This window comes from Oenanthe melanoleuca, chromosome 19, assembly GCF_029582105.1.
Source record: "Oenanthe melanoleuca isolate GR-GAL-2019-014 chromosome 19, OMel1.0, whole genome shotgun sequence".
NCBI classification, from domain to species: Eukaryota; Metazoa; Chordata; class Aves; order Passeriformes; family Muscicapidae; genus Oenanthe; species Oenanthe melanoleuca.
In genome coordinates, this window is record NC_079352.1 from 3,108,154 (window position 1) to 3,121,658 (window position 13,505).

The 13,505-nt window shown below is 55.6% G+C and overlaps 2 protein-coding genes across 11 annotated transcripts; both read right to left on the minus strand.

Moving 5' to 3' along the window:
* Positions 1-14: 14 nt before the first annotated feature.
* LOC130260800 (aldehyde dehydrogenase family 3 member A2-like) lies at positions 15-4,657 on the minus strand. Its single transcript, XM_056506503.1, has 10 exons — positions 4,133-4,657; positions 3,804-4,035; positions 3,627-3,712; positions 3,345-3,553; positions 3,087-3,204; positions 2,834-2,975; positions 2,539-2,705; positions 1,910-2,009; positions 1,042-1,277; positions 15-913 (listed from the first exon to the last, which is right to left on the minus strand). The coding sequence occupies exons 1-10, from the start codon at positions 4,436-4,438 to the stop codon at positions 887-889; spliced, it is 1,623 nt and encodes a 540-aa protein (XP_056362478.1). The 5' UTR covers positions 4,439-4,657; the 3' UTR covers positions 15-886.
* An 824-nt stretch (positions 4,658-5,481) lies between these two features.
* On the minus strand, positions 5,482-12,711 carry LOC130260801 (aldehyde dehydrogenase family 3 member A2-like). Of its 10 annotated transcripts, none has more exons than XM_056506505.1 (12): positions 12,439-12,552; positions 11,707-11,874; positions 11,122-11,353; positions 10,945-11,030; positions 9,859-10,067; positions 9,601-9,718; positions 9,348-9,489; positions 9,057-9,223; positions 8,824-8,923; positions 8,193-8,428; positions 7,167-7,290; positions 5,482-6,904 (listed from the first exon to the last, which is right to left on the minus strand). In XM_056506505.1, exons 2-11 carry the CDS (start codon positions 11,866-11,868, stop codon positions 7,210-7,212), a joined length of 1,533 nt encoding a protein of 510 aa, XP_056362480.1. In that variant the 5' UTR covers positions 11,869-11,874; positions 12,439-12,552; the 3' UTR covers positions 5,482-6,904; positions 7,167-7,209. The 10 variants fall into 10 exon arrangements, with proteins under 10 accessions (XP_056362480.1, XP_056362481.1, XP_056362479.1 ...); XM_056506506.1 differs by lacking the exon at positions 12,439-12,552 and adding an exon at positions 12,305-12,345; XM_056506504.1 differs by lacking the exon at positions 12,439-12,552 and adding an exon at positions 12,017-12,287.
* Positions 12,712-13,505: the final 794 nt, after the last annotated feature.

Consider the following 13,505-nt stretch of genomic DNA (forward strand, 5'->3'; position numbering starts at 1 on the left):
CTTGCCCTGCCTGAGGTGGTCTTCACAGTGAAACAAAGGTTTTATTCAGCAAGGTCAAGATAAGCTCTCAGTTGCAAATCTGGAGGTAAAAGACTATTCATAAACTAATAAACCCCTGAAATTCAGTTATAGAGGTGGTGGCTGTGGCTGCTCTGCCACTCTGGCCAAGGATGCCCCAGACCTGGGACTCCAGATGCAGCAGTGTCCCTGTCTTTGCCCCAGTAGCTCCAAATGCAGCAGCACAACAGTCCCTGGCACTTCTCAAGTCCTTGGGACAGCATGGCCACAGCTCAGGTGGCTTTTGCCACCACCTCGGGTGGCCTTTGCACACCTTGGATGGCTAAAGGTGGCTTCCCTGCAAGGAGCATCACCCATTCAGTCCGAGGCCCTTCAAGGATGAGATGCTGCAGGTTCTTCGAGGCTCCTTCCCTCTGCTCTGGGGACAAGCAGCCTGGACTGTCCCCTGCAGTGAGACCCTCATCTCCCAGGCTTATGGCTGTGATGAGCAGCTTCCTCAGAGGATCAGGTGAAGTGCTACACAGATAACAGGCTCAGTAAGGACTGGCTTTGTTTAGATACCCTTGTGACAAACACTCCCACGTTCCCAGGAGTTTTCAGAGGAGTTACTGTTTACAAAGCAGGGTGGATGCTGTTTCCTTCCATCTGCCAGTCACTGCTCAGGCATGACCACAGCCTAGGTCTGGATAGATTCTGGTTTCAGCAGGAGTTGGAGCCTTTAACTTGGGGTGTCTCTGCTTCAGGTGCAATTTTTGTCTTCTACCTCTTCAGTGCATTGGCTGCCTTGGAAGAAATGAAATTGCAGCAAAGAGAAGTTCAGCAGTAGGACTGCAGGGAGCTTGCAGGGATTCCAAGGGCTGGCTGCTCATCACCCCTCTCTCTGGGGGCACAGCACCTGGAAAGGCACAGAAACAGGGATGAGTCCTCCAGGGAAGGAGCAGAGCCCAAAGGATGAAGGCTGAGGGGGCTCAGGGGACAGAGCTGGGAGCACACACTCAGGGACAGCAGAGACCCAAAGCTCACCTTTGCCACCACAGCTTTCAGAGCCGCCAGCAGGGCTGAGACGAACTGTGCCACTCTGCTCCTGCTACACTGCTTCACAAGGAGGAGCTTGGCCAGATGCATCATCTCCATGCTGCCAGGGGGGTACCTGGGCTTGTTGAGCAGCTCCCAGTGCAGGTCCCTGAGCAGGCAGGCGCGGCGGTGCGAGAAGGTCTCGAAGCTGAACCTGCCGTGGTAGGCGCCCATCCCGCTGTGGCCTGGGGGACACAGCTCACTCAGCACAGGGACACTCAAACTCAGCTGGGCAGCCCCCAGGACACAGGGAAAGCTTGGTCATGCTGCTTCTCAGGGCAGAGGAGCAAAGAGCAGCTGTTTTAACTTTGCAGAAATCAGTGAGGACATGCTCACTGCCTTGAAACTGCTGCTAGTGTGAACCCACCCCTAAAATGTTAATGACACCAATTCCCTCCTCTCAGGGCTAGCCTTGCTTTTCCTACAAAATTCTCACAGGGGTCAGGGACAGGAGGAGCTGTATTTCAGGGAGTGGGACATGAGGAGGGCACTTGGCAACACCCAAGAGCTCAGCCCTGTGCCCACAGCAAGGTGCCCTCTGCCACAGGAGCCTGACAGCAGCTCTGGAAACTCAACCAGGCCATGGACAAATTCATCCCAAACTCCAGTACAGGAGAACCAGAGCTCACTTACATGCCAGGATGTTTTCCTCTCTCACTAGGAGCCCAACTAATGAGCCTTTTAACAGAGCAACCCACCCCAGAAAATGACATTAACGGGAAATGCAGCTGGAAGTTCCTGAATTGCCAAATGGGCACAGCAGCCCCTGGGTGAGAGGCTGCTGCTGAGTGGTGCAGGGGCTGGAGCAGGGACTCACCCACACCTCCGAAGGGCAGCTCTGGCACCACGGAGTGCATGATGACATCGTTGGCTGTCATGCCACCACTGGAGGTCTCTGCTATCACCCGTCTGATCAGCTGCCCACAATGGGAGAGGGCACAGCACAGATCAGGATGGGACATAACACCGTGTACCAGGGCGGGGAGGGCTCAAGGTGGTGCTTCCATCCCCCTTTGTGACCAGCACAGGCTGTGCCTTATTCCATGAGACAGGCCAGCTTACACCACTAAAGCACAGGATCTGTCCAGCTGGAACAGCCACAAAATCAAAAGGCTTCCTGTCAGCCCAGAGTGCTCCTCAGCCCTCCCACCCAAAATGCCTGGGGCTGTTGTGCCAGGGCAAAGCCCTGACCTGAATTCCTGAGCTGGCACAACAGAGCCTGGAAACAGGGGCAGGAGACAGGGCAGGAAGCAGCACCCACCTGTGTGGGTGGAGATTACAAACCTAGAGCCCTTCAGCAGGTCTGAGGACTCTCATGGCCCACAAATGCTACAATTTACATGGAAAAGAAACTGACACAGGCCCTGCAGAAGCTGTGTCTGGGATCCATGTTCAGGATCCAGCTGTGCAGAGACCCTTCCATGAGGGAGCAGAGTCCAGACCCACCTGCTTCTTGTTGGAGAAGACATAGAGGGCAAGGGGCTTCTCCCGAAGGTTGATGAACTCAATGGCTTCCTCCACACTCTTCACAGTCACAATGGGCAGCACTGGGCCAAAGATTTCCTCCTCCATCACCTTTGACTCCGGGGAAACATCCGTGAGGATGGTTGGTGCTGAGGCAAACAGGAGAATGAGAGAACAGCACGAGCAGGACACAGAGCTGCCCCAAGTAAGGCACAGAGAAATGAACCCCAAAATGCACCCACCACCACCTCCCCTCCTCAGCAGCTGCCAGTAGCACCTATGAAGCAGGAGGCCTCATCAGTCTCTCCCCCAAGAGCAATCTTCTGCCCTTCCAGCAGGCTCTTCACCCTCTTGAAGTGGCGCTGGTTGACGATCCTTTCATAGTCTGGAGATGACTTCACATCTTCCCCATAAAATTCCTGACAAAAGGCACAGCAGAAACAAAAGAGCTCAGCACACCTTCCAACAGCCACAGCTCCAGGAAATCAATCCTGGGACAATTCCCATAGCACAAAGGACTCCTGCCTCACCTTCAGAGTCGCCTTGATGTTCTCCACCACCTTGCCCTGGATGGATGGGTGGCACAGGATGTAGTCTGGGGCGATGCAGGTTTGCCCACAGTTCATGTACTTGCCCCACGTTATCCGCCTGTGACAAGGGAGAGGGGGACGTGGTTTCTCCATGGTCAGTCCCTTCCACACCCCTCAGTCCCCTGAGCTGGGGATGCTGGCCCAGGGATCTCCCCCTGCCCCAGTGCTGAGGGTCCATCAAGGCTGCAACAAGCTGACCTGCAGGCGACAGCCAGGTCACAGTCCTGGTCGATGTAGCAGGGGCTCTTCCCCCCCAGCTCCAGGGTGACAGGGGTCAGGTGCTTGGCAGCTGCTGCCATCACAGTCCTGCCCACAGCAGAGCTGCCAGTGTAGAGAATGTGATCAAATCTCTGGGTCAGCAGCTCAGTTGTCTCAGGAACTCCTCCAGTGACCACAGCATACAGATCCTGCAGGGCAGGGGTGTCAGGGTCATCACTGTGGCACAGACAAACCTGGGGACCAACACAGGGCCACGCTCACCTTGTCCAGGTACTGCGGGAGGAGCTCAGCCAGCAGCCGAGCCGTGTTCTCGCTGACCTCCGACGGCTTCACCACCACGGCATTGCCTGCAGGGCACAGCCACACACACACTGAGCCCTCACACCTCCCCAGCTCCAGCCACCACCCCACCTCCCCTGGGGCTGTGCTGGGCCCCACCTGCCGCGATGGCCCCGATCAGGGGCTGCATGACCAGCACAAAGGGGTAGTTCCAGGCCCCGATGACCAGCACCACGCCCAGGGGCTCGTAGCCGATGTAGGCCTCGTCCCTCATGGTCAGCAGGTTCTTCTTCACGGGCTGAGGGGCTGCCCAGGATGGCAGCTTTTCCAAGGTCAGCGCCAGCTCCCCCAGCACGCCCAGGATCTCCTGGCTGTAGGCGTTGGGCCCACACTGGAACAACAGGGATTTTGGGGAAGGGATGGAAAGGGCACCCACCTCCCACAGCCATTGTGGCACCACAGAGAGTGCCACAAGTGTCAACTCAGACCTTGTTCAGATCCGCCTTGAGGGCTGCCAGGATCTCCTTCTCCTTCTCCTGCACCATCCTCTCCAGGGCCTTCAGCTGCCGGATCCTGAACTCCAGCGGGCGGCTGCGGCCCGAGGTGAAGGCGGCCCTGGCCCGGCCCACGATGTGCTGCATGTTCTGCATGGTGCTCTGAGGAGACACCGGGACACCCAGCTCAGCACGGGCCCTGCTCAGCCCTGGGAGCACCGCCATGAGGTGTCCCAGCCCAAGCAAGGCTGGGGGATTTTGTCCTTCTTGGAGAGGAGCTCCCACTCTCATGCTGAGCATCCTGCACAGGGCACCTCTCTGAACAGCCTGGGGTTTGCTGCTTGTTGCTGTTCTGTGGGTGCTGTCTCTAAACCTCAAACCCACCAGCCACTCCCCCCTCTGCTCACAGAGGAGATGCTCACACAGGGATGCTCCCCAGGAGCCAAAACACAGAGGTGGCTGTGGCTGGGTGGGCAGCCAGCTGGAAGCAGAGCTGTGTGCCCGGAGCCAGCCTGCAGCCATCTTCCCCAGCACCCTGACACCCTCACACGTCTTCAGAGAAACACAAAACACTGCAGAGATTTCACTCTGCTTCCCAGGAGCAGCATTTCACTCTTTAGCCAGGACCAGAGATCTGGTCCTGCATCCCTGCCCAACCCATCGAGACACCAAGATCCCCTTACAACGATTAAATCCTGCCCTTCCCAACCCACTGCCACGGCTGCGTGACACAGCCCCAGAAAGCAAGTGACTCATTAAAAAACAAGGGAAAAAAGCAAGTTACCTTCAGAGCAGCTTCTCTCTCCACCAGCCTCCTGTGGTGAGTGCAAGCAGGCACAAGCCCTTCCCCTGCCACAGCTGGGGGCGATCCCTCCTCCCACGGGAGTGCTGGCCCTGGCCCAGGGCTCTTGCTGGGTACAAAATGCCCTTTACCCAACCCATCCTGGGCTGTGCAGCCTGGTGTGGAGCTGATGCCAGCCAGGGCAGTGACTCAGCCCTGGTGTGGGATGCAGAGCCCACGTGGCTTTGCCCACGCTGGGCACACGAGGCTGGGGACGAGTGGCTCACGTGCCACAGCTGGCACTGCTCAGACTGGGATCCAAAAATCCCCACCAGGCAGGGGGCAGGCAATCCAGGCATGGATGTGAAAGGGGAAACAGGACAGCTCCTCTACTGGCTCACCCCACTCCCTGCCTGGCTCCAGGAGAATTTTTGCACCCAGCAGAGCTCCAGGGGACCCTTCCCAGCCTCACCACATGTGTGCAACTCAGCCAAGCCATGGCCAGAGCTGGGACCAGCAGAGCTGGATTCCTCAGGAGACTGCAAGGACTTACCACACTCAGTTTATTATTTAAATTCTCTGTGTTTATTTAGTGGCTTGCAAAATGTATCATCAAAAAGGCTTAGCACAAGGATTTTCACCAGACATGAAGAAATCCCACTTATTGCACAGTAAATATAATTTTCTACTCTATATTAATTGCATTTAATAATAATTTTTCAATTTGCTTTAACATTAATAGTTCTAAGGCTCTTTCACCTTCAATTCCTTCAGCATCCTTCCCCCAAGCTAGAACAAGCCCCACATTATCCCCCAGAGCAAGATTACAGCATCCTGAGAAGCTCAACACGAAGGAGCACACACACTCTTCCAGTAATTGTTTTCCCTTGGAGGAATCTGACCAGGAACAGCTTTGTACTGGCTTTGGCCAGGATTAAGTTAATTTTAGTGGTAGACACTAAGTTTCTTTGTAGAAGGATGGTTGTGTTTTGAATTTGTGACATTGGGAGTTAAGGTGTTTGTCTTCCTGAGTCACCACCAGGTGTGACAATGCCCTGCACTCCTGGGGATGGCTGAACACCTGCCTGATGAGGGGAATTAATGAACAAATTCCTTAATTTGCTTAGATCTGCCTGCAAGCCCAGTTTTCACTTCACCTATTAAACTATTCTTATCTCAACATACAAGTTTTCTCACTTTCTTCCAATTCTCTTCTCCATCCCAAGGGGAAAAAGCAAGTGGTTGTGTGGGGTTGGGCTAATCCACAAAGTATTTGTCATTCCCACTTCTCTGAATAGGCCTGAAAGTTCTTTTGCTCCAGCATGAGACACTCATCAGCACAAAACAGGCAGTGCAGGCATCACCTGTGGAATTTTCTAACTGCTAAATAACTGTTAAAGGCACATTATGAAACACAGAAGCCCAGCAAGCAGCCCCTGACCAGCTGTGGATGATTCTGGTTCACAGAGATGTGAGAATGTTTCACCTCAAATAAATGGCAAGGGGAACCTCACTGGGTTTATTCACAGCCATCATTCCTGGCCAAATGCACTGGGCATTGTCACCAAGAGGGTGGGTGTTCAGGCCATCCCCAAAACTGCAGGGAAAACACTGTCAACCCAAGGATTGCTGAAACTTCAGCTCCTGATGGTCACTGAGGGAAGGTGAGTGGTTTGGTGTGTCCCTGGAACCTCTGCATGGCACGGGGTTGAGGCAGGGACTGGAATTTCTTGCTGTGCAGTCCTCCTTCGGAGAGCTTGTCCCCACTGGTCCCTCTGTTCCAGCATGGCTTTTAAGTAAACAGGAATCTGAGCCTTCTCATGGTTAGTGCCTCTCTAAGGCTACTCTGTGTGCTCGACAGCTCACTGAAATCACCCAGAAGAAAAGAAAATAATGACTTCCCAGCTTAAGGAAACAGACACAAAGCGAGCACCCAGAGTATGATGTGCACATGGTGCCTTCTCTTCTCTTCATCAGTTAGCCACCTGTGAGAGCAAAACACAACACCAAGGTCCTGTGAAGGATCTGCTGAGACAAAACCAACTCCCCTTCCAGAAGAGCCTGAAGCAAAGCCCCTTCAGTCAGAGGGTTCCCCCACGTGCAGCTCTCCTGCCCCTCAGCATGCACTGCTTGTCTCAGATGCCAGGGAAAGCATTGTGCTCTGGCTCAGCCCCACATTCACTCAGCTACAAAGCTTTTCCCAATCTCAAACTAGGTCTACACACAGGAGAAGAAAAAGGCTCCTACCTCACTGTGACAGCCACAGCAGTGCTCTGAAACCTGCTCCTCCTTACCACCCACTGGGCCAGCCCAGCCTCTGCACAGCCAGCACAACCAAGAGGGCTTTTCTCTTCAGCACAGACTGGTGGCTCTGAGAAACCCAAATCATTTCAAGATGCTGTGAGTTTCCCCCCCTCTCATTCCCCTACACAGGGCCTGCCTCCCTGCCTGCTCCCTCGAGGCCTGGGCCAGTTCTTAGCTCTTAGGCTATCTGCCCTGGGATCTTGGGCTCCTGGCTGTCTCCTTGCAGCAGCAACAAGACGGAAGGGCAGAGCCTTGATCCACCCTGCCACCTCCTGTGCCCTCAGGAGCTGCTCCCTTAAGCTCACTAAACCCCATGGAGCAATCAGTGAAGACACATGTCTAGTTTGTCAGACATGGACAACCAACTGTGATCAGGCTTAAAGATTCAGATCTTGCTCCTCCACCTTAGGAGGCATCCTGAGCCTCCTGTGAGCCTCTGGCTCCTGCAGAAAGGAGAGGACATCCCACCCTTCTGCACTACCCAGCTGGAAGCAAGGGAGGAAATGGGAATAATTGAGCTGAGGTCAGACAGGGGCTGAATGCACGAGGAGGAACAAGAGCTCGTTGCTGACTCCAGCTTTGGGACACAGCTTCCCTCCCCTTCTGTGCCACGGCACAGACTGCAGCTCTCTGGGCTGTCAGGCAGCTCAAATGCTGCTGAAGGAAGCCCTGGAGTGGAAACCACTCCTAACCAGTCCAAAACAACCAACCTCTGCCTCTGGAGGGAGCATCCCACGGGTGTCACCTACCAGGGAAGAGCAACAAGGAGTAGAGCAGCCTGTGAGATCTCTCCAGGGATATTCCTATTCTACACACTGCTTGCAAGAGTGAGAAGGTAAGAATTTAAGGTGATATCATAAAGCTCAAGACAGAGAAAGAGGTCAGGCTTTATAAAAGGGCTGCAGTTGCAAAGAACAGATCAGGTAAATCACTCATGAACCCCACAGAGAGCAAAGACCCAAAACTCACCTTAATCATCACTGCTGCCACAACCCCCAGCAGGGCCAGGACAAAGAGCCCGATCCGGGCCTTGTTGAACCGCTTGAGGAGGAAGAACTTGGCCCAATCCACCTTCTTCTGGCTGCCAGGTGGGTACCTCATCTTGTTGGTGCTCTCCATCTTCAGGTCCTTGATCAGGCAGGCACGGCGGTGCGAGAAGGTCTCAAAGCTGTGCTTGCCGTGGTAGGCGCCCATCCCGCTGTGGCCTGGGGGACACAGCTCACTCAGCCTCAGCCACACAAAACTCTGCCCTCCTGAGCACAACTGACCCTTCCCCTGCAGAGCTTCTCAGTCTCTGCAACGTCCATCTGTGCTCCAACCCTCTTCTGCCTCACCTCATCTCCACCAATCTGATTGAAGGTTTTAATGCACCTTCCCCATCAGGCTGCACTAAATGCTTCAGTCTTTCCAAAAATACACCCAAAGGTTTTTCCTTCCTGACCCCTGTCCTAATGTACACCCAGAACTCATCATTATTATCAAGACCTTTCCTCTTGGGCTGTAGGAGGTACAGGGATACCCAGACACAAACCATGAGTTGTTGTTCCCTAGCACAAACCGTGCAGTAAGTCCCAGCTCTTAAGAAGCTCCAGTAACTTACCAACACCACCAAAAGGCAAAGTTGAGAGGAAGAAATGCATAATGACATCATTTCCAGTCACACCACCACTGGAGGTTTCTGAGATGACTCTCTTGATTAACTGGAAAAAAGAAAAACAACAAAACAAAATATTAAAAAGGTTCAAAGAAGAGACCAGACCATGTAACTGAGGATAATGGGAAGAGAGATACATTTCAACAATGTTCATCTCCTCTGGCACAGCCCAGACCCACCTGCTTATTGTTGGAGAAGACATAGAGGGCAAGGGGCTTCTCCCGAAGGTTGATGAACTCAATGGCTTCCTCCACACTCTTCACAGTCACAATGGGCAGCACTGGGCCAAAGATTTCCTCCTCCATCACCTTTGACTCCGGGGAAACATCCGTGAGGATGGTTGGTGCTGAGGCAAACAGGAGAATGAGAGAACAGCACGAGCAGGACACAGAGCTGCCCCAAGTAAGGCACAGACAAATGAACCCCAAAATGCACCCACCACCACCCTCCTCAGCAGCTGCCAGCAGCACCTATGAAGCAGGAGGCCTCATCAGTCTCTCCCCCAAGAGCAATCTTCTGCCCTTCCAGCAGGCTCTTCACCCTCTTGAAGTGGCGCTGGTTGACGATCCTTTCATAGTCTGGAGACGACTTCACATCTTCCCCATAAAATTCCTGACAAAAGGCACAGCAGAAACAAAAGAGCTCAGCACACCTTCCAACAGCCACAGCTCCAGGAAATCAATCCTGGGACAATTCCCATAGCACAAGGGACTCCTGCCTCACCTTCAGAGTCGCCTTGATGTTCTCCACCACCTTGCCCTGGATGGATGGGTGGCACAGGATGTAGTCTGGGGCGATGCAGGTTTGCCCACAGTTCATGTACTTGCCCCACGTTATCCGCCTGTGATAAGGGAGAGGGGGACGTGGTTTCTCCATGGTCAGTCCCTTCCACACCCCTCAGTCCCCTGAGCTGGGGATGCTGGCCCAGGGATCTCCCCCTGCCCCAGTGCTGAGGGTCCATCAAGGCTGCAACAAGCTGACCTGCAGGCGACAGCCAGGTCACAGTCCTGGTCGATGTAGCAGGGGCTCTTCCCCCCCAGCTCCAGGGTGACAGGGGTCAGGTGCTTGGCAGCTGCTGCCATCACAATTTTGCCCACTGCAGTGTTGCCAGTGTAGAGGATGTGATCAAATCTCTGGGTCAGCAGCTCAGTTGTCTCAGGAACTCCTCCAGTGACCACAGGGTACAGCTCCTGCAAGGCAAACGTGAGCCTGAGAGTTACCTTGATTCAGAGCACTCACAGCAAGGCAGCAGCTCTGCATGTGGCAGAGGGCAGACTTATCTGTGGCCTGCTTTATGATAGGGACAAAATATAGTGGTATCAGAGATATGCTCTGCTCCTTCCTCTGAAATGAAGTTTCATTTCCCACACTGTGCCAAATGAACTAAAAGAAAAGGAGGCTGAGGCCAGGGCTGAGTGTGGCTGTGGAGCTGCTCCCACACTGTAAGGATCAGGGTGCATGTGACTGCCAGGCTCTCCCAAGGGCTGCCTCCTTCCCCTGCTCCTGCCTCCCACCTAGAGAAGGTGCTAACTCCCTGGAGGAAACTCTACAGGGCCCTTTGCAGTGACAGCAACAGTCTATCTCCGTGACAATGCAAGGAATAACAGAACTGCCAGGCAAGAGGAGGAGAAACAACACCTCCTCCTCCAAGTACGGTTCAGCAGGACATGGAAACCCAGGACAGACTGTCATGGAACACACAGTGCCCAATTCTGAGGAAGAGCCAGGCACAGCCATCATACTACAGAACCTGTGCTGACATAAGGACATCCCCAGCACAGCTCCAAAAGAGCAGCTCCTGCAGTAAGAAGTACACAGACACACCTCTCCATATGGTCATGGGTGTCAAAAAGGTCGTCACACTGCAGCAGCACTGTGTAAGCTCATACACAAACACAGGCAGAATTTGTCAATGTACCTTTGGACTCTAACAGTAACTCAACCCTTCCTGTGCCTCCTGCTCACGCTCCTTTGAAGGGAGCAGGTAATGGAATTGGTTCAAACCTGCAGGAGCCCTTTGGAAGCAGGACAGATCAAGAGTCACATCAGGCACGGGGCCACGCTCACCTTGTCCAGGTACTGCGGGAGGAGCTCAGCCAGCAGCCGAGCCGTGTTCTCGCTGACCTCCGACGGCTTCACCACCACGGCATTGCCTGCAGGGCACAGCCACACACACACCGAGCCCTCACACCTCCCCAGCTCCAGCCACCACCCCACCTCCCCTGGGGCTGTGCTGGGCCCCACCTGCCGCGATGGCCCCGATCAGGGGCTGCATGACCAGCACAAAGGGGTAGTTCCAGGCCCCGATGACCAGCACCACGCCCAGGGGCTCGTAGCCGATGTAGGCCTCGTCCCTCATGGTCAGCAGGTTCTTCTTCACGGGCTGAGGGGCTGCCCAGGATGGCAGCTTCTCCATGGTCAGCGCCAGCTCCCCCAGCACGCCCAGGATCTCCTGGCTGTAGGCGTTGGGCCCACACTGGAACAACAGGGATTTTGGGGAAGGGATGGAAAGGGCACCCACCTCCCACAGCCACCATCACAGCCCTGCTGCTTCACAGTGTCTGTCACCACAGTGACAGAGCATCCCTGGCCTGTCTGGGTGTGTGAGGCAGAACCGAAAATCTGACAGCCAGGATTGCCTTTGCAGTCCTGCCTTAGACTAACTCCTTCTTAGAAATGGTGGCAGAAACCTCTGCAGGCCCCAGTGGGAGCCAGGGCCAAGGGGGACAGCAGCCAAAGACATTCAGCACAGCAAAGGCAGCCCTTGGCCTTCCCACTTTCCCCTCAGGGCCGACCACTGCCCGATGGGAGAAACTCCCCGAGCCAGACCTTGTTCAGATCCGCCTTGAGGGCTGCCAGGATCTCCTTCTCCTTCTCCTGCACCATCCTCTCCAGGGCCTTCAGCTGCCGGATCCTGAACTCCAGCGGGCGGCTGCGGCCCGAGTTGAAGGCGGCCCTGGCCCGGCCCACGATGTGCTGCATGTTCTGCATGGTGCTCTGAGGAGACACCGAGACACCCAGCTCAGCGGGCCCTCCCCGGCCGCACAGCCCCGCTCGGGCCCGCGCTCCCCGCCCCAGCTCCCGCACACAACACGCCGCCGCTCGCCCCCAATCCCGCCGCGTCTCTCCGAAGCCTTACGTAATTCCCGAGTTAGAAAAGTTTGAAAAGCAGCGCAGGGCGTCGGTGGCAGCGCGGGGATGTCACCGCGGAAGGCGAGCGCCGCTCGGGTGCGGTGCGCGCACCGCGGGGACACGGAGCGATGCGGGGACCACCCCACACACCCCCCGAGGAACCGCGGGGACCCTCGGCGACACCGGGGTGAGGTGACAACCGCGGCGGCGGCCGCGGCACGCTGGTGCCAGCCGCCGGCTGTCCCCCCGGGCAGCACCCTCCGCCCGGGCAGCACCCGCCGCCCCCGCCGCCCACCGGGGTCACCGCAGCCGCCGCCGCTTCCTCTTTCCGCTCACATGGCGGAACCGGAACGGGCGAGGTCCCGGGGGGAGAGGAGGAGGACGAGGAGGACGAGGAGGAGGAAGCGTCCCCGCGGGTCCCGGCGCTACCTTTGCCGGGGATGCTGTGCCGAGCTGCCCGCTGTGCCGTGGCGCTGCCGCTTGCGGAACGCTGCCGGGGCGTGGGGCTGCTCTGCGGGCGGAGGGCAGAGTCCCTGCCCAGCCTTATCGGCGGAACGAATGCCCAGTGTTGCCCGCGGGTTACCCTGCCCTGCCCAGGTGCTCTTTTGGGGGAGGAAGGACGGTGGAACTAACCTTGGTACTGTCGTGGTGTGGGAAGCGAGCCAGAAAAAAAGCGCAGAGAAAGGAGCACGGGCAAGGCTGGGCACATTCCGGTTAAAAATAGACCCGCCACAACTTGTTCTAGGAAAAGCACGGGGATCATTTAAGAATTGCGTGCTGGTAGTTACATGCTGCCTCTCGTGACATGGTTTACCCTGGGCCTTTATTGCTAAAGCTCCCCAGCTGCAGCCTGTACCCCATTAAATCCACGCCAGCCACACCTTGTCACACAGGCTGGCACCTGGCTGCTCCTGCCCAGGTGATGGGGGCTCCCAGCATAGAGAACATTGTTCCAGCGAAGTTTGATCCCATTTTCCCACACCAACACTGGCCCTCTGAAGTGGGAGTGCCCTTCAGATTGTGCAGAAGCACAATTACCCCCAGATACCAAGCTTGGCTTCTGTGGCCAGTTGGCTTCACTAACACCTCCTGGGCTATGGCTCAGCAATTTCACAAGCTGTTGCACAAATTTCAGCAGTAAACACCCTGCTGTGGAGAATGACAAGAGCAACTGCTAAGACTTGTGTGCAGGAGGCAACATGAGATGGAAAAACAGGCTGGGCTTGACAGGGTGGGTATGGAGAAAAGCTGGGTTTGCATTGAGGAAAACACGGGGGCAGAAGCAGGAATGTTCCTCACAGGACCATTACCTGATGCAAATGCTCCCCCTTACCCTGTCAGCATCCTTGCAGGTACAGCAGGTTGGAGCTCTGTGCAGGCCCAAGGGAATTTGGATAAGAGATTAATGGTGCTGCAATCAGAGTAAAAGCCTGAGCTCTCAGCACAGGAGCATTACATTGCTGCAGTGCACCCACCCAGGCTGGCAGCAGGAGCAG